Genomic DNA, 25,708 nt, shown 5'->3' with positions numbered 1-25,708 from the left:
TTGCATAATAATACAAAAATTCCTGTATAGAAATAACAATTTCTCCATAATGAAAACATTCTTGCATCCATAATTACACATCAACAAAATTATCCCACTACATAATGTTTCATAATACATATATAATGTTTAAATACATAAAGTTGTTCATAATTCAAAATAACATAAACTAAAATTAAAAAATTTTCTTATCATTCTCCGTGGGTAACAAAAACAAAAGTTAGCCGTATTTTTCACAGGCATGCATTCCACAAAAAGCAAACTCCTACTTGGGAAATATCTGAAAACAAAAAATAAAAATAATTAGTGACAATATAATTATATGTTAATATGTTAATTACAAAAAAATATAAAAATTTAACTACTATATAATTATAAAGATAATTAAGTAAATAATTTTGCCTGGACCGAAATCCGACTCTAACTCCCAAACCGAGAACGCAATTCGAGTCTTGTCTTCTTCCACAAGTCTCTCGTGCCTAGGTGGTTGTGTGTGCCAAGTTTCGTGCTAATCCAACATCGTTTGGTGATTTTGGGGCGTCAACACCTCGAATGCTAAACTTCTTAAGGAACTAGTTTGTCTAGCGTGAAATTCGGCTCTAACTCCCAAATCAAGAACCCGATTTGAATCCCGTCTTCTCCCACAAGTCTCTCACGCCTAGGCGGTCGTGTGTGCCAAGTTTCGTGCTACTTCAATGCTGTTTGGTGATTTTGGGGTGTCAACACCTCGAATTCTAAGTTTCTTAAAAAACTAATTTGTCTAGAGTGAAATCAGGCTCTAACTCCTAAACCGGGAATCCGATTTGAGTCTCGTCTTCTCCCACAAGTCTCTCATGCCTAGGCAGTCGTGTGTGCCAAGTTTCATGCTACTCCGACATTGTTTCGTGAGTTTGGAACGTTAATACCTCGAATTCTAAGTTTCTTAAGAAACTAATTTGTCTAGAGTGAAATCTAGCTCTAACTCCCAACTGGGAATCCGATTCAAGTCCCGTGTTCTCCCATAAGTCTCTCATGCCTAGGCGGTCGTGTGTGCCAAGTTTCGTGCTACTCCGACGCCGTTTGGTGATTTTTGGGTGTCAACATCTTGAATTCTAAGTTTCAACTAGTTTTGTCTAGAGTGAAATCCGACTCGAACTCCCAAACCGGGAACCCGAATCCAGTCCCGTCTTCTCCCATAAGTCTCTCGTGCCTAGGCAGTTGTGTGTGCCAAGTTTTGTGCTACTCCGACACCGTTTGGTGATTTTGGGACATCAACACCTCGAATTCTAAGTTTCAACTAGTTTGTCTAGAGTGAAATCCGGCTCTAACTCCTAAACCGGGAATCCGATTTGAGTCCCGTCCTTTCCCACAAGTCTCTCGTGCCTAGGCGGTCGTGTGTGCTGAGTTTCGTGCTACTTTGATGTCGTTTGGCTATTTTGGGGCGTCAACACCTTGAATTCTAAGTTTCTTAAGAAACTAGTATGTCTAGAGTGAAATTCGGCTCTAACTCCCAAACCGGGAATCCGATTTGAGGCCCGTCTTCTTCCACAAGTCTCTCATGCCTAGGCGGTTATGTGTGCCAAGTTTCGTGCTACTCCAACGCCGTTTGGTGATTTTAGGGCATTAACACCTCGAATTCTAAGTTTCTTAAGAAAGTAGTTTGTCTAAAGTGAAATCAAGGTCTAACTCCCAAACCGGGAACCCGATTTGAGTCATGTCTTCTCCCACAAGTCTCTCGTGCCTAGGTAGTCATGTGTGCCAAGTTTCGTGCTACTCCGACGCCGTTTGGTGATTATGGGGCGTTAACATCTCGAATTCTAAGTTTCTTAAGAAACTAGTTTGCCTAGAGTGAAATCCGGCTCTAACTCGCAAATCGAGAACCTGATTCGAGTCCTATCTTCTCCCAAAAGTCTCTTGTGCCTAGGCAGTGGTGTGTGCCAAGTTTTGTGCTACTCCGACGCCGTTTGGTATTTTGGGTCATTAACACCTCGAATTCTAAGTTTCTTAAGAAATTAGTTTGTCTAGAGTTAAATCTAGCTCTAACTCCCAAACCGAGAACCCGATTTGAGTCCCGTCTTCTCCCACAAGTCTCTCGTGCCTAGGCGGTCATATGTGCCAAGTTTCGTGCTACTCCAACTCCGTTTGGTGATTTTGGGACGTTAACACCCCGAATTCTAAGTTTCTTAAGAAATTAGTTTGTCTATAGTGAAATCCGGCTCTAACCCCGAATTCATGTTAATAAAGCCATAGTCCCAACCTTTTGGGATTGGTTAACATGCTCAAATGATAAAAATACATTATGCACAACATGAAAATGAGACTGGTAAGAGGCTGCTGATTTGGACACCAATTCTGACAAAAGGGCAACCTCAGTCAAGAACAACTGAAACCATGAATTATCTGAACCATGCAACACAAAAGTCTATATGGAATAATGATGACTTTTCGGTGCCTCACTTAAGAGAGGACTTATATTCATAAAACCTGGGCAACCAGTAGTGGTTTCAAATAGAAACCAGAAATTGTTAGGCAGTTAATCAATTAAAGCAGGTATCAGCCATCAAGCACATCAGCATCATGCATAAGACAAAACTGAGCCAGATAGTCGAACAACATTTGCATGCTACTGTTGTGCCAATGCAAGCACAATGGCATCCTCAACCTTGGAAAGAACAACCATAGAACGTGTGAGTAGGTATGGCGACAATTCCAAGAAATAAAATACTATAATATCATAAACACAACTAAAAAACAAGTGGCCTGGTTTGAAGAACCAAAATTATTGAAGAGCACTAAGAGTAAAGGATGAAAGTGAAACAAAATTTGATCTTATACTTCAAAAGGAAAACTTCAATGATGCAAGCTCCTTCAAGCCCATTTCAACAGAAAGTATACTCTCTATATTTCCTTCTCCAGTAAGATCGTTCGAGTCCTGAACTAGTTTGCTCCTCTCAAGATTCTCATCACCAGCTCAGTATTGTAGATACAAAGGCTTCAAATGTGATTGAAAGAGATGATATAATAAAGAAAATATAGTCCTTATCAAACAAATAATAAGAATCATAATATTTGCTGCAGTGAAAAGACAATGACATTAACCTTTATCCCAGCATCCCTCTTTAGCCTTTTGCCCTGCAGAAACAACAACTTCGAAAGGAAGAGGTGCTAAAGATGACCAGTACTTATGTTTTGACACTGTAATATCTGCATAGATACCTAAAGAACAAAGAACCATTGTGATTAAATAAAATATGATTTGTGAGGAAAAAACTATGAGAAAAATTCATCAATCAAGCTAAAACAAATAAAAAACAAACAGGATCAACATGACCTTGTTAATTCAGATAATTGAAAGAAAAAAAATGAAAAGACACATATAGATAGTTGGAGTAAATGGAACACCCAAGTGTGAATATCATTGATACCCCAAGTATCATAAAGTTCATGGGTATTAGTACATGGAGAATTTGAACAAAATAAGGGTACTTTGCAACTACCTAGAGTCCGGAAAATTTGAAGCTTTTTATGGCATGTTTTGAGAGATAAGATTTAAAGATATAAAAAGGCTATCCATACATGACTAAATCATGTAAATTAAGTCACAATCTGGGTTAAAATACACAGCATAACATAACATAAGAACTCCACTTGCTTTGATCTCAACTACTTAGGGTGAGTAAATATGAATGAATGAACAAAGAAAAGAATACGAAAATGAACTTTTGCTTTTAAATAATGAAGTAAAACAGAGCTGTAACATGCTGATTACCATGCTGTGCAGTTAAACCCCAATAATGTGCAAGCCAACACCGCTTAAGAACAACTTCCTCCTGCAATGTGATATGCTACTGCAATTAATATATAAAGAAAATATGATAGGATTAGGTTCCAAGCAACAATGCAAGTACATAACATTTCACTCTGGGTTAAAACCATCCTTTGTGTCATTGAACGAAGACCTCTAACTTCAGATTCAGTTCCCTGAAGTTGGTCTACGGCAGCTGTAGCCTCAATTTTCACTTTCTGATTCAAACAAAATATCAAAGCATATAATTTTACAATGTTCAGCACTAGTGTAAGACCCTTTAAAGTAAGTATAGAAACAAATAAAATATAACTAATAATGGCTGTGTGGAAGCATTCTTTACCTTAAGTTCAGACCGGAGGGAAACAATTTCCTTGTCTACCCCATCTTTTGTTTGTTTTGTATCTCTAAGTGCAGCCTATGATAATGAATAATTTCTTCATTATGCTAAAAGAACAGAAGGTGAAAAAAAAAGGGAATAACATGCATATAGGAGATAAAACACTCTAATCTATTTGTGTAGTCCAGAACACCAACTCTACCATACGTACATATATAATTCCATTTTCAACTCATATCATACAAAGCTCAATTCAATAATTTTGGGATCAATTACTACAGGGATTAAAGAAGCCATGTGGTTAAAGTAGAACATATAGTAACCCTCCTTATCCTTTGTGCAAGGACTATATCAAAATGCAACAAGTATTCCAATGCTTCACATGGGTTTACCTGATATTTAATGCTCAACCCATTGCAACCTTGACAAGTTGCTCCAGGAAATAAAGATATAATAAATGCTTCAATTGTAGAGAACTTTTCTTTGGCTAACCACCACTCAGAAAATATTGGCAATGGGATACCACCTATAAAAAAACCAATCATAAATTACATTTGCAATATTAGAATTAAATAAAAGATTAATTAATGAAGAATATCTAAAAAAAATAAACAGTTTATACTAGTCACAATATAGAAAAACATAACCAAGTCCATGGACCACAATATATGGATATTAAAATTTCAAAAATGAAGAAAATAGATAAAAGAACAACCAAGGAAAAATAGGAAAGAACATTAATAATCACAATAAGAAAAGCAAGATACTTAATGAGTATCAGTTTGCTAGACTGACGGGAGAAGTCAAGTAAGGATCACAGAACTTGTGTATTCTTGTGAAAATGCAACAAATTCATGGCCACAATAGAACTTATTAAAGTTTTACATGTTAATCTCCTAAACATAACATTGGAATATCTTTGACACTGTAAAGTAACCAAATAACCCAAAATTGGGAAACAATTCAAAGAAAACAGTATCTGTCATGAAATACTACCAATCATAATGAAATACTATCTGTAATTCCTTAAGTCCAGTTGTCACCTTGAGAGGTCCCTTTATCTCCATGACTAGAATCTCAGGGTAAGATTGAAGTATACCATAATTCCTTAGGTGACACTAGTATGTATAAATAATTTTGAAGTATATCAATTGACTGACGAGAGAAGTCAAGTAAGGATTTCAGTTAACCCAGCAGAGCAGAGACGTGAAGACAAAGAAGGAGAAGAGCTAACCTGGTTCAGAGATTAAGACTGACTAAAAGAGTTGAAGAGAGACACGTTGTATCATCGTCGCTCGCTCGCTGCCGTCATTTGCTGCTCACCGCTGTTGCATGCTGCTCATTGCCATTGATTCGATGCTCACTGCCGTCTGCCGCTGCTCACAGTCGAGAGAGAAATAAAGAGAGAGAGAGAGAGAGTCGTAATAAAAGATGGGATTTTTGATAGGGTTTTTGGTTCAAAATATTAGCGATTTTTGAGATTGGGGATTTTTGGTTGGAATGGGGAAAAACGAGCGTGAAGGGAAAATCAAGTTTTGGGCTTTTTTTTTCTTTTGCGAAGTCAAATTTTACCGTCACAAATGAAAATTTAAATAATAAAATGACATCATTTAACTAATTTTTTATTTGCAACGGGGGGAGTTTGCCATCGCAAAAAACGACCATTATTTGCGATTACAGTTGTTGCCGTTGCACGAACTTGTTTTTTTGTGACAGGAAGTGCTGCTGTCGCTGAATCCCGATTTATTGGCGAAGGCAGGAGTCCGTGTTATTTGCCCCATTTTCTTGTAGTGTATTTTCTTTGCAATTTATTTGGCACTAAGATATCCCTTTGAAATGAATTTTATCTGTCATTACAATTTTCTCTGAACACACTGGACTCCTTTTACTCTTTGTGCCTTGCTTAAATTTCTTTGGCTAGTTGTCTCTTTGATTTTCTCTGGCTTTTCAATTTTATATTGTTTGTTTGATTTTCACTTGTTAGATTTCTCCTTGTGATGAATTTTCTCTTGAATCTGAATTTTCTCTGACCACATTTAAACAATCATCAAATGATGTTGCTTCTTTGATTTTTAATGATTAGTTATCTCCTTGTGAATTATTTTCCCCTTAAGATGAATTTTATCTGGCATTATAATTTTCTCTGAGTACATTGGACTTCGTTTACTCTATGTGTCTTGCTTGATTTCCTCTGGCTAGTTGACCCTTTAATTTTCTCTCAAATTGTCTCTAGCATTTCAATTTTCCCTGACTACATTAAACTCCCACTAATTTATGTTGCTTGTTTGATTTTCAATGGTTAGTTGTCTCCCTTGAACTAAATTTTCTCTGGCATTTGAATTTTCCCTGACTATATTAAACAACCATCAATTTAGGTTACTTGTCTGATTTTTGCTGATTTGTTGTCACCTTGTGTGTAATTTTTTCCTTGAGATGAATTTTCTCTAGTATTAAGATATCCCCTTTATATGAATTTTCTCTGAACACATTGGACTCCCTTTCTCTTTGTGTCTTGCTTGATTTTCTCTGGCTCCTTGTCTCTTTGATTTTCTCTGGCATTTGAATTTTTCCTGACCACATTAAATTCCCACCAATTTATGTTTCTTGTTTGATTTTCATTGGGATGTTGTCTTCTTGTGTTGAATTTTCTATCATCTGAATTTTCTCTAACCATGCTAGACTCCAATTACTTTTTGTGGCTTCCTTGATTTTCTTTGTCTAGTTGTGTGCTTGTGTGCATAATTTTCTCTATTTTTTCAACTTTCCCTGACTACATTAAACTTCCACTAATTTATGTTGGTTGTTTGATGTGCAGTATATGGTGACTTCCAGATTTCCAAGTATTTATACATTCTTTAGGTAAAGAGAATGTACACCACTCAAGTAATTTAATGGAGTAATGAGGAACAAGATTCATAATTTAAGAAAAATCTCAAGAGGTTTCCAATTTCACAGTTCTCAATCAATACATATTCAAAATATCATAATCCATTCATCAATTTTAAAGAATTAAAAATCAATTTAATCTTTTCTCCAAATTTTACAACTAGGGTTTTCATAAATTTGGGACTTTTACCCCTAAATCAAATTAAATGTTATTTCCCATCTAAAATCTTCATAATCCATAGCCATTAATAGAAATCTTAAGAAAATGTAGAAAAAAATTTCATTTTTGAAACAAAATTCAATTTTTTAAACTCAAAATTTTAAATTATAGCATCAATGTCATAATAGCACCCCATAAACATCTTCAAAATAAAGAGATACAAGATTAAAAGTAACACTACAACAAATTGGGTCTTGAATGACGAATTTTTTTGTCTCCAAAGAGCTAATTTCGTCATTATATATATATATATATATATTTGTGAGGAAATATTTTCCTCATCGGTATCGTCATTGAATGTTTGTCACTAAAAATGACTGACAAAAACTAATTTCGTCACCAATAAAGTTACTTTAGTGACGAAATTTTTTGTCACCAATAAGACAACATTTTATCACAAAAAATTCTCATTTTCGTCACCAAATAATTATTCAGTACTATATATAAAACTTTAGTTGATGAATAAATTTGTCACATGTTGATCATTAGAAAGGAAATAATTTCATCACAGTAAGATATAAAGTTGACAAAATTTTTCGTCTCCAAAAGTTAAACATGGGTGACGAAATATATTTTGTGGCAAAAAGATGTATACATGACGAAATTTTTAGTCACCAAACAATAAAATCCACAAAACTTTTCATATATAAGATGCGGTAAATTTCGTCACAAAACTTGTTGTTCCATATTTTATAATTCAATTTAAATTATTATTTCACAAATATCCCTACTCATTCTCAATAGCCTTCAAATATACTAACAAATCCACTAGCTATTATACACCACTCTACAAAACAATTCAGTAATCAATTCATATTATAAATCAAAATATATCTATCAAACAAATTTAATAATAATTCATTAAGTATAACAAAAACACCATCACAACAAATCTCAAAATGAACAAAGTATCAGTCAACAAAAAAAAATAACACTTGATCCTGATTTACAAATAGAAATAAGTATCAGTCCACAAAAATATCAAAATTTGATCTTGATTTGCAAGTATGCTTCCAAATGTCATCAAAAACCAATTTGCAAAGGAAATAAAAAAAAAGGAAAACATTAATATATTATCAATTACATCTAAACTAATATATAAATAACTTTATTTTATAAACCAAGTTAGCAAAAATGCACTTTTTTAATATTGGACTTTTATCTGTCCTAAATCACAAAATATAGCTGATCTAACAGGGGCAAGTAAATCATGTGAAATAAACACATGAACCTGCCAATGTTGAGAAGAATCAAGCAACATGATGACTTTTATTGTCATATAGAATGGTTCAATGAAATTTGGAAATTAGAATCAAAGGTGGTCCACTATTATGCAAGCATCATATCCAGTTGGTGAGCAATTAACCAAAAACATAATAAAACAACTACAAATAAACATAGGAAGGAACAAAACTGAAGAAGGACTAAATTTTATTTAACTTCTGCATTACTGAATCATACAGTTAGTACAACACTTATAGTAGTTTATTACACTGATCAACCCAACTAGAGTTAATTTTAAACTAGAGTTAATCCTAACCAATTCTAGTTATAACAGAATTGGTTACAACTATTATACAATGTGTATTACTCCTCTGAGATTTGTGCACCACATGATCTAATGCATCCTTCCTTGTAGGCTGAAGTCATAGCTTGATCTGCAGTTTTTGTTGAAGCTAAATCATCTTTAGCTAAGTCTTTATCATGCCCCCTCAAGGTTGTGGGAGAGGAAGCCACAAGCTTGCTTTGAAGATAAAGAAAATGAGAAGTGGCCAATGGTTGGTAAAAATATCAGCAAGCTAATCCATAGAAGAGATGTGGCGAACAAGCACCTATTTGGCAGTAACATGTTCACGAATATAATGATAATCAACAGCAATATGCTTTGAATGAGCATGAAAAACGAGATTAGAAGATAGAGCAACTGCAGAAAAGTTGTTACACCGTAAAACAGGACATGGAGGAACAACATGAAGATCAGCCAAAAGCATTACGGTCAACAGCAACTTGGGCAAGCGTACGATACTCAGACTCAGTAGAGGACCGAAAGACGGTGGGTTGCTTCTTAACAGACTAAGAAATAAGATTGGCCCCGAGAAAAACACAACACCCAGTAGTAGATCAACGATCAATAACATCCCCAACCCAATCTGAGTCAGAGTAGGCCTGAAGGATGAGAGGACCTGGATTAAAAGATAATCCATGACCCAAAGTTCCTTTAACATAACGCAAGAGCCATTTGACAACAGCAAAATGTGTGATAGTAGGATGGTGTATAAACTAACAAGCTTGATTCACTAAAAAAGCCAAGCCAGACTTGGTAATGATAAGGCATTGAAGGGCTCCAACCACACTTCTATAAAAGAAGGTTCAAAGAAAGGAGCATTCATATCAAGCAAAATAGGAGAAGAAGACTTAACAGGCATAGGAGAGGCATAAGGCTTACAATCAGTCATGCCAACTTTATTAAGAATCTCCATAGCATACTTTTGTTGGGATAAGAAAAGACTAGAAAAAGTATACTGAATTGATCTGCCTAAAAAATAATTGATGTCTCCAAGCTCTTTCATAGAAAAGGCAACATGCATACAAGCAATATGAGAAGAGTTATTGCCAGTGATCAAAATGTCATCAACATAGATCAATATAATGGTTAAGGTAGTAGCAGTATGTTGAATAAACAGTGAAGAATCTGCAGAACTAGCTTTGAAACCATTGGTAAGAAGAAAAGATGAAAAGGAGGAGAACCATGCTCTAGGAGCCTATTTAAGCCCATAAAAGAGCTTTCCTCAACTGACAAACATGAGTGCGACAAGAAGAATCCACAAAACCCTGAGGTTGAACCAAATAAACTTCTTTAGTCAAGAGCCCATGAAGAAAGACATTAGAGATATCCAACTGCCGAATGGACCAATTGTAATGTAAAGCTAAACAAAGCAAAATACGAATGGTTGGTTGTTTTGCAATAGGACTAAATGTATCATGATAATAAAGGCCCTCCTCTTGAAGATACCCTTTAGCCACAAGCCAGGCTTTATAGCGAGCAATAGAGCCATCATAATTTTTCTTCAACCTGGAGGCCCATTTACAACTGATTGCTTGTTTGCCAGAGGGAAAAGGAACTAAAACCCAGGTGGACTAGTTCTGAAGGGCTTGAAATTCATCCATCACGGCTACAGTCCAAGTAGGCACAGAGGCAGCCTCCTTATATGAGGTAGGTTCAGTAGGAATAGAAGGTAAAACAACTGTAGAAAGAGCCAGAGTATGGGGAGAAGTATGGGATTTAGATCTGGTAATCATAAGATGAGAATTAACAAGAATCCATGAAGCATAACAAGGATTTGGAACCTCTTTATTGTTGGAATCATGCATTAGTTTAGGAGGACAGATAGATGATCCATCAACAAAGTAAAGTAATGACGTTGCTCGAAGAATATTACTCAATTGATTTTTCCAGATAATAAAGTTTGAAGAATCCAGCTTTACTGTCACAAAAAAGCTTAGATTCGAGATAAGGAAAATGAAATTTGAAGGTAATTGAAAAGAGGAAGATGAAGACGAAGACAGAGCTGTCTTTGCCATTGAAGGATCTACAAGCTCGCCAGAGTTCTTGAAGCTCTTACCATGAAGGAGGACTGAATTGTATTCAACTTTTTCATTACTGAATCATACAGTCAGTACAACACTTATAGTAGTTTATTATATTGATCAACTCAACTAGAGTTAATTCTAAACTAGAGTTAATCCTAACCAATTCCAGTTGTAACAGAATTGGTTACAACTGTTATACAAAATGTATTACTCCTCTGAGATTTGTGCACCATATGATCTAATGCATCCTTCTTTGTAGGCTGAAGTCATAGCTTGATCTGTAGATTTTTCTGAAGCTAAATCATCTTTAGCTAAGTCCTTATCAAAAACCAATGTACACCCCCTAAGCTACCATCCCTTGAACTAGCATACATTCCATTCATTAGCAACAACTAAACATAGAATACAAAAGCAGCAAAACCAACATACACTCCATTTATTGGTGTAGACACTCCATTTTTGACCGTCCTCAAGACTTGGGCGTCACCATTTGAACACTCGGTGATCATCCTTGTTTGTGTTCATCTTGAGTTCCCGGAGGTCTCGGCTACGCGCCTTGCCTCAGGACCTATCGACTCGACTGTTTTGTGTTTGGTTTTGCACCAAACACTTGTGTTTTTGCTTTGGAGGACAGGAAATGGCTTATTGGCCATCCCCACACTCCACCAGCTGTGGCTTGAGGCCACCGGCTGTGTTTTGTTTCCACTGGACAAATTTTTGGCCGGCTGATACTATAGATGGTCGACCGGCCATCTATTTTGGCCAAATTGCATTTTTGGCTGGCCGACCACTGTTCACCTGCTTTTGCAGATATTTTTGTGCCAACTATGTTAGCTTGCCTTGGAAGTTTTACAAGGTTGAACCTTCTATAAGAGGGGGCCTCTTCTCCCTCTTTTAGGTTAGACAAAAAATTTCCAGAGAGACCTCTGATATTAGGGTTAGGGTTTGTATCCATTCTATCTCTATATCTCTCTCTTTCTTTGCCTTGTGTGTGTTTTAGTCTTACTATTGTACACAAACACCTAGTCTTACACCTTTTCTTGGTTGCTGAGGGGCCAGAGGTCTGTTCTTGGTGTTCTTGGGTGGTTTTGAGCTCAAAGAAGCAGCTGGTCCACCATTTGTGAAGAGGGTCTTCAAGGGTAACATTCTTGCCTTTTTTTACCCCATTTTTGCATAGTTTTTTTTGACTACCTTGCAGCTGTTTTTGGAGTTGGTGTATAACATATAAAAGTCTTGCTTTTGTCTACTCTAAATAGTTGTTTAAGAGTGTTTTGAGCTTTGAGGTTGTTTGATCCCTCTTAAGCCTTGTTAGGCTCCATTTTTGTGCATTTTTGGTGAGCTCCGGGACCATTGTGTTTGGGCCTCCTCACCACTAAAATCTTGAGGGATTTCAGTGGTAAGGATGGTGCCTTGAGGCCCTAAGAAGGAGAGGGCCACCCCCTCTCCTTGTTGTCCTTGAAAAGGGCCATTTTAGCCTCTTGGGGGAGCATCTAGTTTAGGTCCATGTTGATCATGCCTTAACTGATTTTTGTGCTTATTATGTCATAATATAGCTCTGTTTTTTGTTGGTTTAGGTACACCATGCTTGTTTAGCATACATGCCTTGTAATGCCATGTTTTAGCCTTAATATGCTTTAGGTTTTTGACCCTTGTTCTAGCATGTTTTTGGCCAAGCTTTGTGAAGTTTTTGTGCTTGTTTCAGCATGCTAAAGTTCTGTTTTTGGTTGTTTTGGTCGACCATGACATGCATTGCATAGCCTCTTTGCATTCTTAGCTTGTGAGCCTTAAGTGCATGAACCATGAGCATGCATTACTTGCATTATTTCAGTGGTTTGGAACCACTTACCATGTTATTTCATTCCTTGTGGCATGCCTATATGCTTGCATTTGATATCCCTTTAATGTGTTAAAAGGTTGTTGTCTTATGCTCCTTGTTTGGGCCCTTGTGCATGCTTCCATACTTAAGCCATTTAGATGCCATTTAGGTGGGTTTTGAGGCTCATTTTGGCTTGTCACATCTCTGTTTTCAGTCACTTAATTCATGCCATGTGTGGTTGCACTAAGCGTAGTTCAATGCTTCTTTGGTGAGCCTTAGGCTTTAGATCATTTGTTGTATGCTATGCTTGTCTTGTTTGCTTGTTTTGGCACCATCATTAACATGATTTTCAGAGCTTACATTGCATGCCATATGCCCATGTTGTTCCTCTTTTAAGTGTGCTTAAAAGTTGTCTCTATGCGCCTAAGTGTTGGACCTTGCATGCATGCCTATTTGTATGTGTTTTGGCTTCCATTCTTGAGCATGTTGGCCACTGTTTTGGACCTAGTAGAGGGCTGTCCAAATTAGTTTAAGACCATCCCTTTGGCATGTTGTTGCATGCTATACATGTTTGTATTTTTAGGTACTTAGCCTATTAACATGTTGCATGTTTAAGTGTCATTGCATTTGGCATGCTTCTTGTGTTAAGTCGCTTTGCATATTTACATGTGTTATGCCTTTCATGTTGTTGCATGTGTGTCATTAACATTGATGTTATATGCCTTGCATGCTTACTTGTTTAGTTCATGTGCCTATTGCACATGGTTTTGTTGTTTGCATGATCATGTTGCACACTTAGCTCACACGCCTAAGTTGCATTACATTGGCATGCATGTTTTGCCCCTTGAATTGAGTATGATTGAGGTTGAGTTCATTGTGTGTTTGTGTGCATTATATTTGACATTAAAATTGCACACTTTGACTCTTTGGGCCATCACGCATTGAAATGCGTAATTGGTGGTCCGAGAATCGAATACCATGCCACTTTGAATCATAAACACGATAAGGGGTGTGGTGGTGCACACATTTGCTTGAAATGCATTGACATGCCTTGTTTTGCCCTCTGCTGCTGTCAAAACAGGTTCTGGAGGAAGAATTGGCCGGTTGACTATATACAGTGCTGACCGACCATGTATCGCTGGCCAAGAGTCACACCAGTGGCCGATGACCACATCCCATTAGCCGGTGATCATTTACTTTGGCCGGTGGCACTCCACAGTGTGTGGAGAGCATACCTTGGGACTTGTGTAGTCTTCAGAGGTGCCAAACAGTGAAAACAGAGGCAACATGTGTCATGGCAATGGATTTCCGAGCGAAGCCAATCCGAGCATGCATTCATCCCTCTTCCCGAGGCTATTTTACTGCTTTAGTAGCTTAGTTAATTTGTTTAATTAATTAAGGGTTTGTAATATTTAATTAGCTAGAGTAGTTAATTACTTATTCGGTTTGTATTATTCTTTTGGTCCCTGCGAGCGAGGGCGAATTTGTTATAAGTGTGGGTGCGTGTGTGCATGTTTTCCAACCCCACGTCTTTCTTCCCTTTTATTTACTAGCTTTCGATGGTCAGTCTAGGGCATGTTTCAATTAGCATACCTTATGCTATGCATGCGTGCATCCATACATTTGTCTTGCATGCACCGGGCTCAGCGCATCATACTAACTGCATTGTATTTCAATTCCAAGTTGAATACGTGTTAGTTGTAGCTTCATCATATGCCATCCATAGATTAGCCGAGCCTATTGTAGCTGCATCTTTCATGTGTTGCATTAGCCATCTTAACATGAACTAGGATCATGCATATGATTACTAACTAGTTTCTGTTTTGGCTTGGAGTACTAGGTAAGCATTTATGTTTTAGCATCCTTGCATGCGTGTGAGTGTTGCCATGACAGCATGCTTACCATGAGGCTACTTGTTTATGTGATTCAACTGCTTGAATGCCTGTGGGTGAAGGTTGGATTGTTTGAGTTGGAACAACTCATTGAAATCCGTGCTTTAGCCTACTTGCGAGTAGCAAATTTCAAACTGTTTTTCAAACAAACGGATACGCAATGCTTCGTTCCAAATTAGGCAATCTAGTCTATACTTGTTTTGCTGTGCGCATCACATAGTAATTCTAGGCTAATCACGGTTAGTAGAGGCCGATCTTCGGATCGGGCGAGAGGGGGTGCTCATAGCTGACCTTCGGCAATCGTACCCAAGTTCCTGAGCCGAGGCAACTTTGGTGATAACGGACACGTGGCCTTTGGCACCGAGTCAGGGTTTCGTAAATTTCCCAAAATAAAATATTTAGGTGGCGACTCTATATCTGGCAAAGCAGTCCATGTTTGGCACTTCTTTTCTAAAAATCTGTTTTTCTCAAAACGATTTGCCGGATTTAGACTCTTTGGTTCAGATTAAGAACCGTGACAATTCGAGAGTCCGAACTGTAGTGAGCCCAATACGAACAGAACGAGACTCATCCTCCCGGGACATTCGGGGACGTCTACAATTGGCAGTAGCAAATATACACCTCAGTAGCAGCAAAATAACATGTCTTGGCTAGTTTTGAAAATTTAATAACATATGCTCTATAAACCCAAATCCATTCAAGTTCCTAACTAAATTGACATACTTAAAAGCTTAATTTCCTAAGACTAAGTTTGAATCATGATCTTCAATTTTCTACAGCATGACAAACATAGAATTACTAAGTCCTTCGCTTTAATATTGCATTTCGGGCCAGCACATCCCAAATGAAAACCATATTTTTTAAAACCAATCTCAAAAATGAAATTACTTGTTCACAAAATAATTATTTCTCATACCTCCTTAAATAACCACAAAGAAAAACAAATCGTAAAAATAAAATAATCTACCAAAGAACATCATATGATTACATTCTAATAGTATATAAATAATTGTGGTGGAGATCCCAATTACACAAACATATGTGTTCAATGCAAAATACTTCACACAACTAATGTTAATAACTAAATAAACTTCTAAATGGAAAAGGAAAACTATTAAAAGATTAAAATAAATGGTTGTGGTGTTAATGCAAGAGGGATTGGCACATAGGTTCCTTATTGGTAAAATGTAACGTAATTGAGTCTGAAAGTGTAACTTTCTTAAACTGTTGTGCTTTAACCAATATATACTAACCAACATGAGAAAAATGAAAAAGATAAAACAAGATAGACTTACCAAAAAGGCGATCTACGAGTTCATAGGATGCCCCCTTCCCTAAATTGTCCTTTGAAACCTGTTTTTTAAGAAACTCCATGATGCTTGACGTCATCTCGAAGTGTGTTTAGACCTCAATACCAATTCTCAAGACTAATTGAGAGGCATGATCCCTCACTGGAGCATGATACTCCTGTGGTATGGTAATTTTGAGCTTTCCATCTTTCTCAACCATTGCTTAAACCTTTAACCCGCGTGTCAAGCCATAAGGGCGTCTACTAGGCACTGTTTTAAAGACATAATATTGATTGGTTATTAAGCAAACTAATGAAAGCAAACTCATAAAAGCAACGTAAGTTGTTTTTTTTTTTTTTTGGTGAATAAGTCATAAAATAAAACGATAAAATATAAAACCAAAGCAAATTTAGAGCTAATTTCTCATACAAATGCCAATCACCAACCAAAGCTAAACCAAAACCAGATAAGATAAACCAAAGCAAAAATATAGGTCTATCGTCACTCAACCCTCAACAAAAACCAAAGTAATAAATAAGGTAAAACCCATAAACTCACAGCAAGATAAAAGAAAACACTCCAGAGAATTTAGAGCAAAGTTCACTCAACCCTCAACAAAATGCTCCCTAATATAAGTAACTTTAATATCTTATCGACACTAGATTGGGGGGTTGCCTCCCTCTGTGCCTCTACATCGACATCAAGAGGCCGTAAGTGTTGGGTCTCTACATCGCCATGTAGTGACATCAAAGAACCCCCATTCGAAACAAAAATTGCCTCGTGCGAAGGTTGAAAAGATGACTACGCCAATCGTTTTGGTGGCGTTGGTAAGCCTTGAAAAACATAATACAAAAGCATAAATATAGAATAAATAACAATGGATATGTAAAGATATCTATATGGATATATAAAGATAGTATTAATAAAGTATCATTAATGAATATATAGTTAAGAGACATGATAACAAAAATTAGATATTATACATATAGTACCTCATCGTCAACATTTTCAAAGGATTCATCATCAATATCATCCTTATGATCTGATGATATGCAACCATCGTCATCTACCTCAACCCTAATGTTCTTTCCCTTCTCATTGACACGATTGGGCTAAGTAGAACCCATCAAACAAGCTGTTATATATACCTTCCAATGTTTAAGTACATATATAAATATGTACAAACTCAACAAATGAACAAAAATTGAGGATTTAAATGTGTCACACTGCCATTCCCATCGCAAAAGAAGCAATATGCCAGTTAAAGTTACAGATACAACAAGATTTTTCATTAGATAAATGGACATTCCAAATGTTAATAAGTCAAAAGAAAGAGGTCTGATGGACAAATTGCAATCAATCATTGAAATGAGTAGGTTGTTAAGCCAATCAAATAGTTGTCAAAAGAGGAGTTTATGACACAAGCAACATTAATAGTGGCGAAGCCAGAAAAAAAATTACAGCGGGTTCAATTTTCAAGCTTTGATCAAAGTTGTTAGTTTAATAATGCATTTTAGCACAAATATTATATATTCAATGAATAAATAAATAATAATTAAAAATGTATTAAGATTTTGAATTTATAATATAAATTTAAACTTGATGAAATGTGAATTAAAAATGAATCCCATTCATACATTACACATATCAATTTATGAACACTTTTTACAAATAATATTTTTTTCTAAGCCTGCACCTAAGCTACGTGCCACTAATCTAACAATAAGTTAGTGTTTGGTTCACCGGAATAGAGTGAAATGGAATAATCATTCTATCAAAATATTTATTTTCAGATTTGATTGACTAAAAACATAATGAAAAATATATTTCTAGATGATTTGCAGTATCTTATTTAAGAATATCATACAATATGATACAAGTGCCCATGGTGTGTCCCTGTACTCATCCAACTTTTGGATACATATCTCAATATCCTAAGATTTAGGTTTATGAAGATTGGACACTTGGACATGCATCCACACCCACACCCACACCCACACCCAATACTCGTATCGGAGTCCATGCAACATAGATTACAATCAAGCAACAAATGTATTTCTTATAATATATTTATATATTTAGGAAATGGTCGTTCACATTCCACTTCTTGTTGCCTACACTCCACTTTTTGTCCTTTTTTATTTTTATTTTTAAACACAATATGGAGTGTTTGTAACAAATAAAAGTACGAATAATAACTCCTTATATATATATATAAATGCTCATCTAAGTATTCCCAATTTTAAACTTTTTTCTGTGCCTTGGCATCCTTGCTCCCCGCCCCACTTCATGCAACTAGGGATGAGCTAACAATTAGATTTCCCCTTAACAAAATACTATAATAATCCATTCAATGCCCTACAGCCACCATTTAACTAAATTAGGTTCCAATAGCTGCAATTTTAACAATTATTTTATACAACATGACCATTTCCTTCCAGTGACTACTGAAAACCATGAAAAGCAGCCTAATTGCAGTACCATCTACTCTATATACTAGAGTTGTGTAATTTATCCAAAAATATCATTTTAAAGAACTAAAAAATTCTGAGGGAGGCAAATTTGGCATCCTACTTATTAGTCCATTGGGATGTTGTTCAATATTATTTGCATATTCTTCTTAAAAAATCATATAAAATTAGAAGATCTAAACATCTAAATTGAATACAGGTGTTAAACATATCCCACACCTTTACTCCAATAGACATGGGTACACTAGGGGAAGTAGAAGTGGACATATAACACAGGTTGCACTTGATGTGGAATTAACTTTTGATAATCAACTTTTGGTTAAAAATCGACCAACACTCCAATTGTTTCCCATGATGCTTGGTAGAATGCAAAAGGTTTCCAGCCTATAAAAACGTCTTACTATGAGTTTGAGATTGCCTCTAGTTCCTTAATGTTTGAGTACAATTACAAAAATAGGTTGGAAAACCAATTATAAATGAAGAAAATATTGAGGTTACCATGACAAGATGTATATCCAAAAAATTGTGAAAGAAGCTCACAAAATTCTAACAACCAATTCCTTTTCTTTTTTCTTTTTTTCTTTTTTGTAGTTGCTATAATTCAAATAATCAAAGTAAAATTGCTACTAGTTTTCTAAATAAACAAATTTATTGACATGTTTTTAATTGTTTCCCAATTTATTTTTCCCCAATTTTTGGATGTCATAGAAGAAAAAGAAGAAAATCAAAAACATGCCCAAAACATTTCATTTGTTTACAAATTGAAGAGCTTGAAGTTATAGCACCTAGTCATATAATTCACCAAAACTATTCTGGATGCAACAAAAAGTACTATGCAAACACAGCCAAAACCCATATCCCCTGCGCAATGCTCAACTAAAAATAATGTCATAATTACATATAAACTATTAATTTAAGATTGTTAGGGTTTTGGAAATTAAGGAAAACAACCAAATTAGTTTTGAAAATTAAGAAAAACAAAGATAGAAAAATAAAGAAATGGAGAAAGAGGGGGAGAGAGAGAGAGAGAGAGGACCCATACCTGAAATTGGGTTTTGGGAGATAGGCAAACTGCTAGTGCCAAGAAAATGGTAATGGAGGTGCTGGTAAGTCCGAAAAAGGAGTAATGGACAACAAATACAAAGATTAAGAAAGAGAAGTAACGGAAAACAAATACAAAGATTGAAAGAGAGAGAGAACTCCATACAAAACAATGGAGGCTGATTGAGTACTCAAAGCACAGTTGGTAACGCTGACGCTTGCTCGAAAATGTGACGTCGGTGACAGTGTTGAAGGAGGAGAAAGGGCGATGCTGGCGGCGGCGCTAAAGGAGGACAAGGGGCGTTGAAGGGGGAGTGGTGAGGGAAAGCTAACATGTGTTTAGAGATAGAGAGAGAGAGAGAGAGAGAGAGGAAAACTGATAAACACAAAAAGGGAGGGGGGGAGGGGAATTTTAGTAGCCATTTGTTTTTCATTACTCGCTTAATATTTCAAAGTTCTCCCTTCAAAATTTGTGACAAAATAATTTCTTCAACAAAAGTCTTAAAATATTAAAAATTATTACCAACGAAAATATATTCCTCATCAAATGATCTCAAAATATTTAAAATCATTGGTGATGAAAATATATTCCTCACTAATAATTTTATAATTGGCGACAAATTTTTTCCTCACCAAAAGTCTACAAATTTTGGTGACACCCAAAAAATTTAGTGAGAAAATCTTCGGTGATGAAACTTAATTTTTCCTCACATAAAATGAAGTATTCATTGACAAAAATAAATTTCCTCACCTATTATTTTTATTTTTTTTATTATATGTGACAAAATTTCTAATTCCTCACAGATTATTCTTATTTAGTGACGAAATTTATTTTCTTCACTAATTTTCATCACCATAGGTTACTTTTGTTGTTAATCCTACCTCAAAGATAAGAGTAGAGAAGCTAGATCAAGAAGATTCTTTCGAAAAAATCCAAAATCAATCGGTGAAAATGTTGATCTTCAATTGTTCTTCACCTTTAATGCAAGATCTATGGTGGATTCTTGGTGAAAAATAGATGAAATCAAGATTTGGAGGTCTAGGGTTTCAAGTATGGAGGAGAGGGAGCAAAGAGAGGAAGAAAGAATGAAAAGTTTAGGCCAAAAAGTGATTTTAAACTGTTTGACTTTGAACAGACTACTTGCGAGGTCAAAAGTTTGCTCGAGCGGACTTGCTTCCAACATAGGTACTCAAATTTTAAGCGGGCATAACTCCCTCGTTCAGACTCCGTTTTAAGTCGTTCTTGTGTGCAAATCGATGCCCCGAAAACAAAATTTCCAATGGTTCTAGCCAGACATCCAAATTTAAAGTGTGGAGAGAGAAAAAGGTAAAAGAGTGAAGACCGCTCATGAGACAATTATCCAAATCAATGTTTTTGGTTCAATCCTACCTTACCATTGTGATATCACCCCAATCAATACTCTAAAATCAATCAAAGAGGCTTCAAGTACAATAATAAGAGAGTCCAAAAGAAATCCTAATAGTCCAAGGAGTACGAAGCGTTACACCCAGAATTTGAGATTCTAAATTTATCTAGAAATGGATATTATGTGGTGGAAATTGATGAAGTGTGAAATCATATATGAAATGAATTTGAATCATTGATATAAAATTTTGAGCAATTTCTGAGTTTTTATATCTTGATATGTAGCATTACAGTTTGAAATAATAGGTCTAAAACAAAGTCATGCTCATGTACTTATTTAAATAAAAAAGATAACAAAGTTTATAAACAAAATGGTGTGACTTTTTTTAAAAAATTATGTCAAAATTTTTTACTTTCTTGGTCCATCTTGTTGAGATGAATCTAAAAAATACATTTTAAAAAAAAATTCATAAAAAAATTGAAAAAATAAAAAATAAGTATGTAAGAGAGGGTTCAAGAAAGGAGTTGGAAAATTTGAAGATCTTCGAAGATCCTTGAAGAACAACTTCAAATTCTCTAGAATATGATGAGAGACTTAGATTCTTCAATAATCTCAACTTAGGAACACAAAAACAAAGGGGATGATGGAGATAAGAGATTGGGTGAAGAAGAAGACAAAATGGCTAGAGAGAGAATAATGGCAAGGCTTTCCCATGGATCTCCCACTTTCACTCTCAAGGTTGGTAATGGAGAGGGGAAATTAGTTCTTTCCCAAGAGTTGAAAAATCTCCAAAATCCATCCCCTGTAAAGCTATGGGTGGGTGCTATTTATAGGCACCTCATGATGTAGGATGGAGCCCATGTGCAAGGCACATGGGGAATATTCTCTCTAACCACCTTGTCCAAGGAGGTGACCTCTCCGAGGATGAGGAAAACCCCGAAGAGGAGATCAACCTCTCGGCGAACCCTTCTCCTTAGCCACACCTAACCAATGATCCCCAATCATCCCAAAGGGTCAGGGGTAGTCCTAGAGGACGTCCTGCCGCAAAATATTGCCGAGTCTCATGGACCCCCCGGGGTCGTGCCACCTCGACCCGGGTATAGGCTAGTTTAACCGAAGAGTGAATTTATCTCCACTCACCGTCCTCGGGATCAGGTCCTTTGTTCGAACTCCATGACGTCCATGGTTCTGGTGCGTAGATCCCGGAGAGCTCCGAGCCCGTAAGTGTTCTGGGACTCATTAACGGAGCGACTTCTAGATTGCGTTTGAATCCGTTCGAAACCAGGTGCTTCGGATCTCTAGGTTTGTGGATCCGAACCCTTTCGAGTCCGAACTTGAGTAAGTCTCTAAGTTCGTGAATCCGAACCCTTTCGAGGCTTAGAGTGATTCAGCCCGTTTGATGGCGATAAATCCGGGCCCACCAATCTTGGACTTGCGATAAATTCGGGCCCACCAACCTTGGACTATTGGGCCTAATTAATTTAGCGGACTGAAAATAGGTCCTCTTACATTTGCCCCTTGCGTGTATGAGGAATTTTTTTTTTAAAAATTTTTCGGGCACGCATATTGTCATTTTTCGGCCCTGCTTCGCATCACGTTCCCAAAAAAAAAAAAAAAAAACATGTTGTCACGACAGAGCCTATGGATAAAGTTGATGACGCACTTCAATTTACAGAAAAAATTGACAAGCAAAAATTTTATTTTTTTTGTACTTTTTTTTTTTTTTTTTTTTTTTACATTTGAGAAAATATACATATTCATTTTTTTATTCTTAACAAACAAGGCTCACACGTGTCTTTTTTTTGGCAAACATAACGGACCAATTACACAAATACACATATTCATAATATTCAGAGGGTATATTCAAAGGATAATGCCCTTTTTTCTTTCTATTTAAGGAAATGGCAAATCCCTATTTGGCTCACCAACTTTTGCACAGCTGCCACACCCACTTCTCAGTCACCTCTCTCTCTCTAGAGGCCCAGACTTCATCTTCTTAAACGAGGGTCTGCTGCTACAATACCAGAGGCCATTGCTGTGCCCTCCTTCAACAAACAGCCGAAGACCCGCACCTCCTTGCACACTGTCGGTGGCTAAAGCTTCGGCTACCATTGGCGTTGCGGCAGCTTTGGCTACCATCTGCTCACACCGATACGAGCTCCATCTCACCTTGGTGCTTGTCTTCAATGTAACGAGTAGCTCCTCAAAGACCTAAACACACCGGAGCTCCATTCTTACTGAAGTAGCCACCACCCTACGGACCGTTGGCTTCTGCACGAACCCACCATGGTGCTGCCCTGTGCGTGACCATTTTAACTCACGCGGCTCGTCTGTCTCACGCGCAGTTCCTACACCGCCATTGCACCTATCAACCGTAACCGACTAGTGACGACCACGCCGCCCCCTCAACGCGGCGTGGGTCTGTCCGTGACCTTTTTCGCATACTGTCGCTGGGTCTCTTCCTCTTTTTTTTTATTTGTTTTAAAGCTTTGAATCTGCTGGTGCTTGCTTTAACGTCTACTGATATAGATTTAATCAATCTCTGATGCTTCAGTTTTTTTTTTTTTTTTTACTTTGCTGCTTGAAAATCTTTGGGCAAGAATATATATATATATATATATATATATTGATTATCATATATATTTTTGTTTAGAGCTCGGATTACCCACATTTTCGCTCTGCTTGCACGCGACTACATTGCCGTGGCCCCGGCTTCTGTCGGCCTCTCGCTGCTCCAGCTCCGACCCAGCTGCCATTGGCCTCTCTCTGCTTTACCTCCGGCTACTGTTAGCTTCAACGGTTCCAACGCAGACCACACACGTTGCCCACTCAACGTGACGTGTGTGGTTGCCGACTCCGCTACTACATCTCCGTTGTCTTCATCTTCAACCATCCAGTGCTGACCACGCCGTTGCCCATTCAACGTGACGTGCGTGGTTGCTCACTCTGCTGGCTTCGGATTGTCCAACGCCACTCACACACGCCGCCCTCTCAACGTGTCATGTGTGGTTCGGCCTAGCACGGTTCAGCTTCAGTTTGCACTATCATTCATCTCTTTCTTGATCATTGCTACCTTAATTCTGCTTCCTCAAATCTGTGGGTAAGTATATATATAAAAATATATATATATATATATATATTTACAACTTGGTGCAAAGCTTTTTTTTTTTTTTTTTTTTTGTGTGTGTGTAAACCCACTTTCTCTCTTATGGCTTTAATGGACTTTTGTGCTTAAGGAATAAATATATAAATCCATGCACTGTTATATTAAATAAAATGCATCCATGCTTGAACTTCCATGCTCTGATACATTAAACAAAATGAGTCCATGTTCTAATAGATAAAATAAAAAATAAAATTGGTGATTTGAAATTCCAATATGAAGCTTGAATTTGTTTGGGCTTTGCAACTTTTGAAATAGGCTGTGGGATTTATTTAAACGATTTTTCTGACTTGAAATTTGCCAAAGAAATTCTGGGCTATTGCATAACTTGAACCATTGCTGCTGAATTTTGCCGTCGTAATAGAATATTTGCCACTTGAATTGAGCAAATAATATTGACTTGGGAGGAACATTCTTGTAGCTTGCACGACAATCCATTAAATCTAGCTACTGATGAGCAATGTAATATACTTCGGATCTCGGACCTGAAATTTGCTATTGAACTTCACTCTGTCCAAATTTTAAGCCCCGTATAAATTGAACCTTTAATATGGAACATAGTGACTTTGAGAAATTGACCCGATTGAACTTCATCACAAAGCGACCTATGACATTGCACCTCTTATTGATGATAGAAACCTGAACTCTGTATGTTGATGATACACCCATCGATATTACAATTTGTTGAGCTTGAAAAATACCCGAGAAAATGAATTGTTGATGACTTCCGGGGTTGAATCTATTGATAAGCCCATCATGTAAATCTTATTATAAAAATGACTGATTGTTGCGACCCTTAGCATAGTAGACATCGTGCCTGAACTCTTGGTGTAAAAATTCCTCGTAGAATTTGTTGAATTCATGGACTCTCTGTGAAACGAATAGTTGATGCCGAAATTTCATTCGAATGTGTTACTTTAATTCCAATATTCTGAATTTTTAATACGGTCAACTCCTTGCTATTTATACCTGTTATTTCAGCCATATGTCTTCTCGAAAGAAACCCGTAGTCCCGGGGTCATCAGAACTGGTTCTCACGAAAGAGTGGGATGTACCTCCAGCATCTGAGTGGAGGAAATCTCCTTATTTTGGTTGGAAGGATCCCTTCTGGCGGGCGGCTACCTCCACCACTTCTCTTCTATCTCCGAAGGGGGCTCCATTATGTCTCACTGAGGACACTAACTTTGGACATGAGGCCCTCATTTCTCCTTCCTCGGTGCTACGCTTTCGGATTGAGCGGGGGGACTTTCCATACTGTTGTCCTCAGTTCAAGGCCTTCTCAAACCCTCCTTTTGGTTGACAGGAGTGGGTCGATGACGTCCTCTCAGACAAGAGCCTCTATCAGCGGCTTCAGGAGGCCCGACTATTGATCCCGGTGAAAATATCTCGATCCTTATCTATCCGTCGCAACAATGCTAGCGTGGAAGCCATGGCTCTTCGGTGGAGCACCGAGACACACACCTTTATACTTGGCCAGCACGAGATGGGGCCCACCCTTGAGGATGTGTTCATGTTGTTGCGTCTGGAAGTGACCGGCCCTGATGCCTTCGACCCTGAGCAGACACCCCCCGAAGATAACAATGCTAGCGTGGAAGCCATGGCTCTTCGGTGGAGCACCGAGACACACACCTTTATACTTGGCCAGCACGAGATGGGGCCCACCCTTGAGGATGTGTTCATGTTGTTGCGTCTGGAAGTGACCGGCCCTGATGCCTTCGACCCTGAGCAGACACCCCCCGAAGATGATTCTTTGATCCAATCTCTGAAGCTAAATCTTCAAACTTGTGGTCGGTGGAGTTTCGTTTTTGATGGTTCAGCGAGGACGACTAGTCGAGTAAGGACGGACCG

The 25,708-nt window shown here is 37.2% G+C and overlaps 1 protein-coding gene across 6 annotated transcripts; it reads right to left on the bottom strand.

Moving 5' to 3' along the window:
• On the bottom strand, window positions 1-19,724 carry LOC114262110 (uncharacterized). 6 transcript variants are annotated; one of them, XR_014346221.1, is made up of 8 exons: window positions 19,497-19,724; window positions 19,332-19,392; window positions 15,825-16,088; window positions 4,517-4,650; window positions 4,128-4,202; window positions 3,749-4,002; window positions 3,079-3,195; window positions 1-280 (listed from the first exon to the last, which is right to left on the bottom strand). XR_014346221.1 is itself a non-coding variant. In XM_082898403.1 (8 exons), the coding sequence occupies exons 3-8, from the start codon at window positions 15,916-15,918 to the stop codon at window positions 234-236; spliced, it is 528 nt and encodes a 175-aa protein (XP_082754529.1). In that variant the 5' UTR covers window positions 15,919-16,088; window positions 19,332-19,392; window positions 19,497-19,724; the 3' UTR covers window positions 1-233. The 6 variants fall into 6 exon arrangements, 3 of the variants coding, with proteins under 3 accessions (XP_082754529.1, XP_082754531.1, XP_082754530.1); XM_082898403.1 differs by having other exon boundaries at window positions 3,749-3,809; XR_014346223.1 differs by lacking the exon at window positions 1-280 and adding an exon at window positions 5,359-5,500 and having other exon boundaries at window positions 287-3,195.
• Window positions 19,725-25,708: the final 5,984 nt, after the last annotated feature.

Source organism: Camellia sinensis, chromosome 12, assembly GCF_055761805.1.
Source record: "Camellia sinensis isolate YWXY chromosome 12, ASM5576180v1, whole genome shotgun sequence".
Lineage (NCBI taxonomy): Eukaryota > Viridiplantae > Streptophyta > Magnoliopsida > Ericales > Theaceae > Camellia > Camellia sinensis.
Note: the sequence above shows the minus strand (reverse complement) of the source record. Positions and strands in the feature narration are given on the sequence as shown.

Excerpts from the sequence above, each read along its gene's own strand:
- LOC114262110 (XM_082898403.1), bottom strand. The coding sequence starts at position 15,918 with ATGACGTCAAGCATCATGGAGTTTCTTAAAAAACAGGTTTCAAAGGAC. Across the intron at positions 4,203-4,516 it reads GGTTGAGCATTAAATATCAG|GCTGCACTTAGAGATACAAA; the intron begins GTAAACCCATGT and ends TCATTATCATAG. Across the intron at positions 281-3,078 it reads AGAGGGATGCTGGGATAAAG|ATATTTCCCAAGTAGGAGTT; the intron begins GTTAATGTCATT and ends TTTTGTTTTCAG.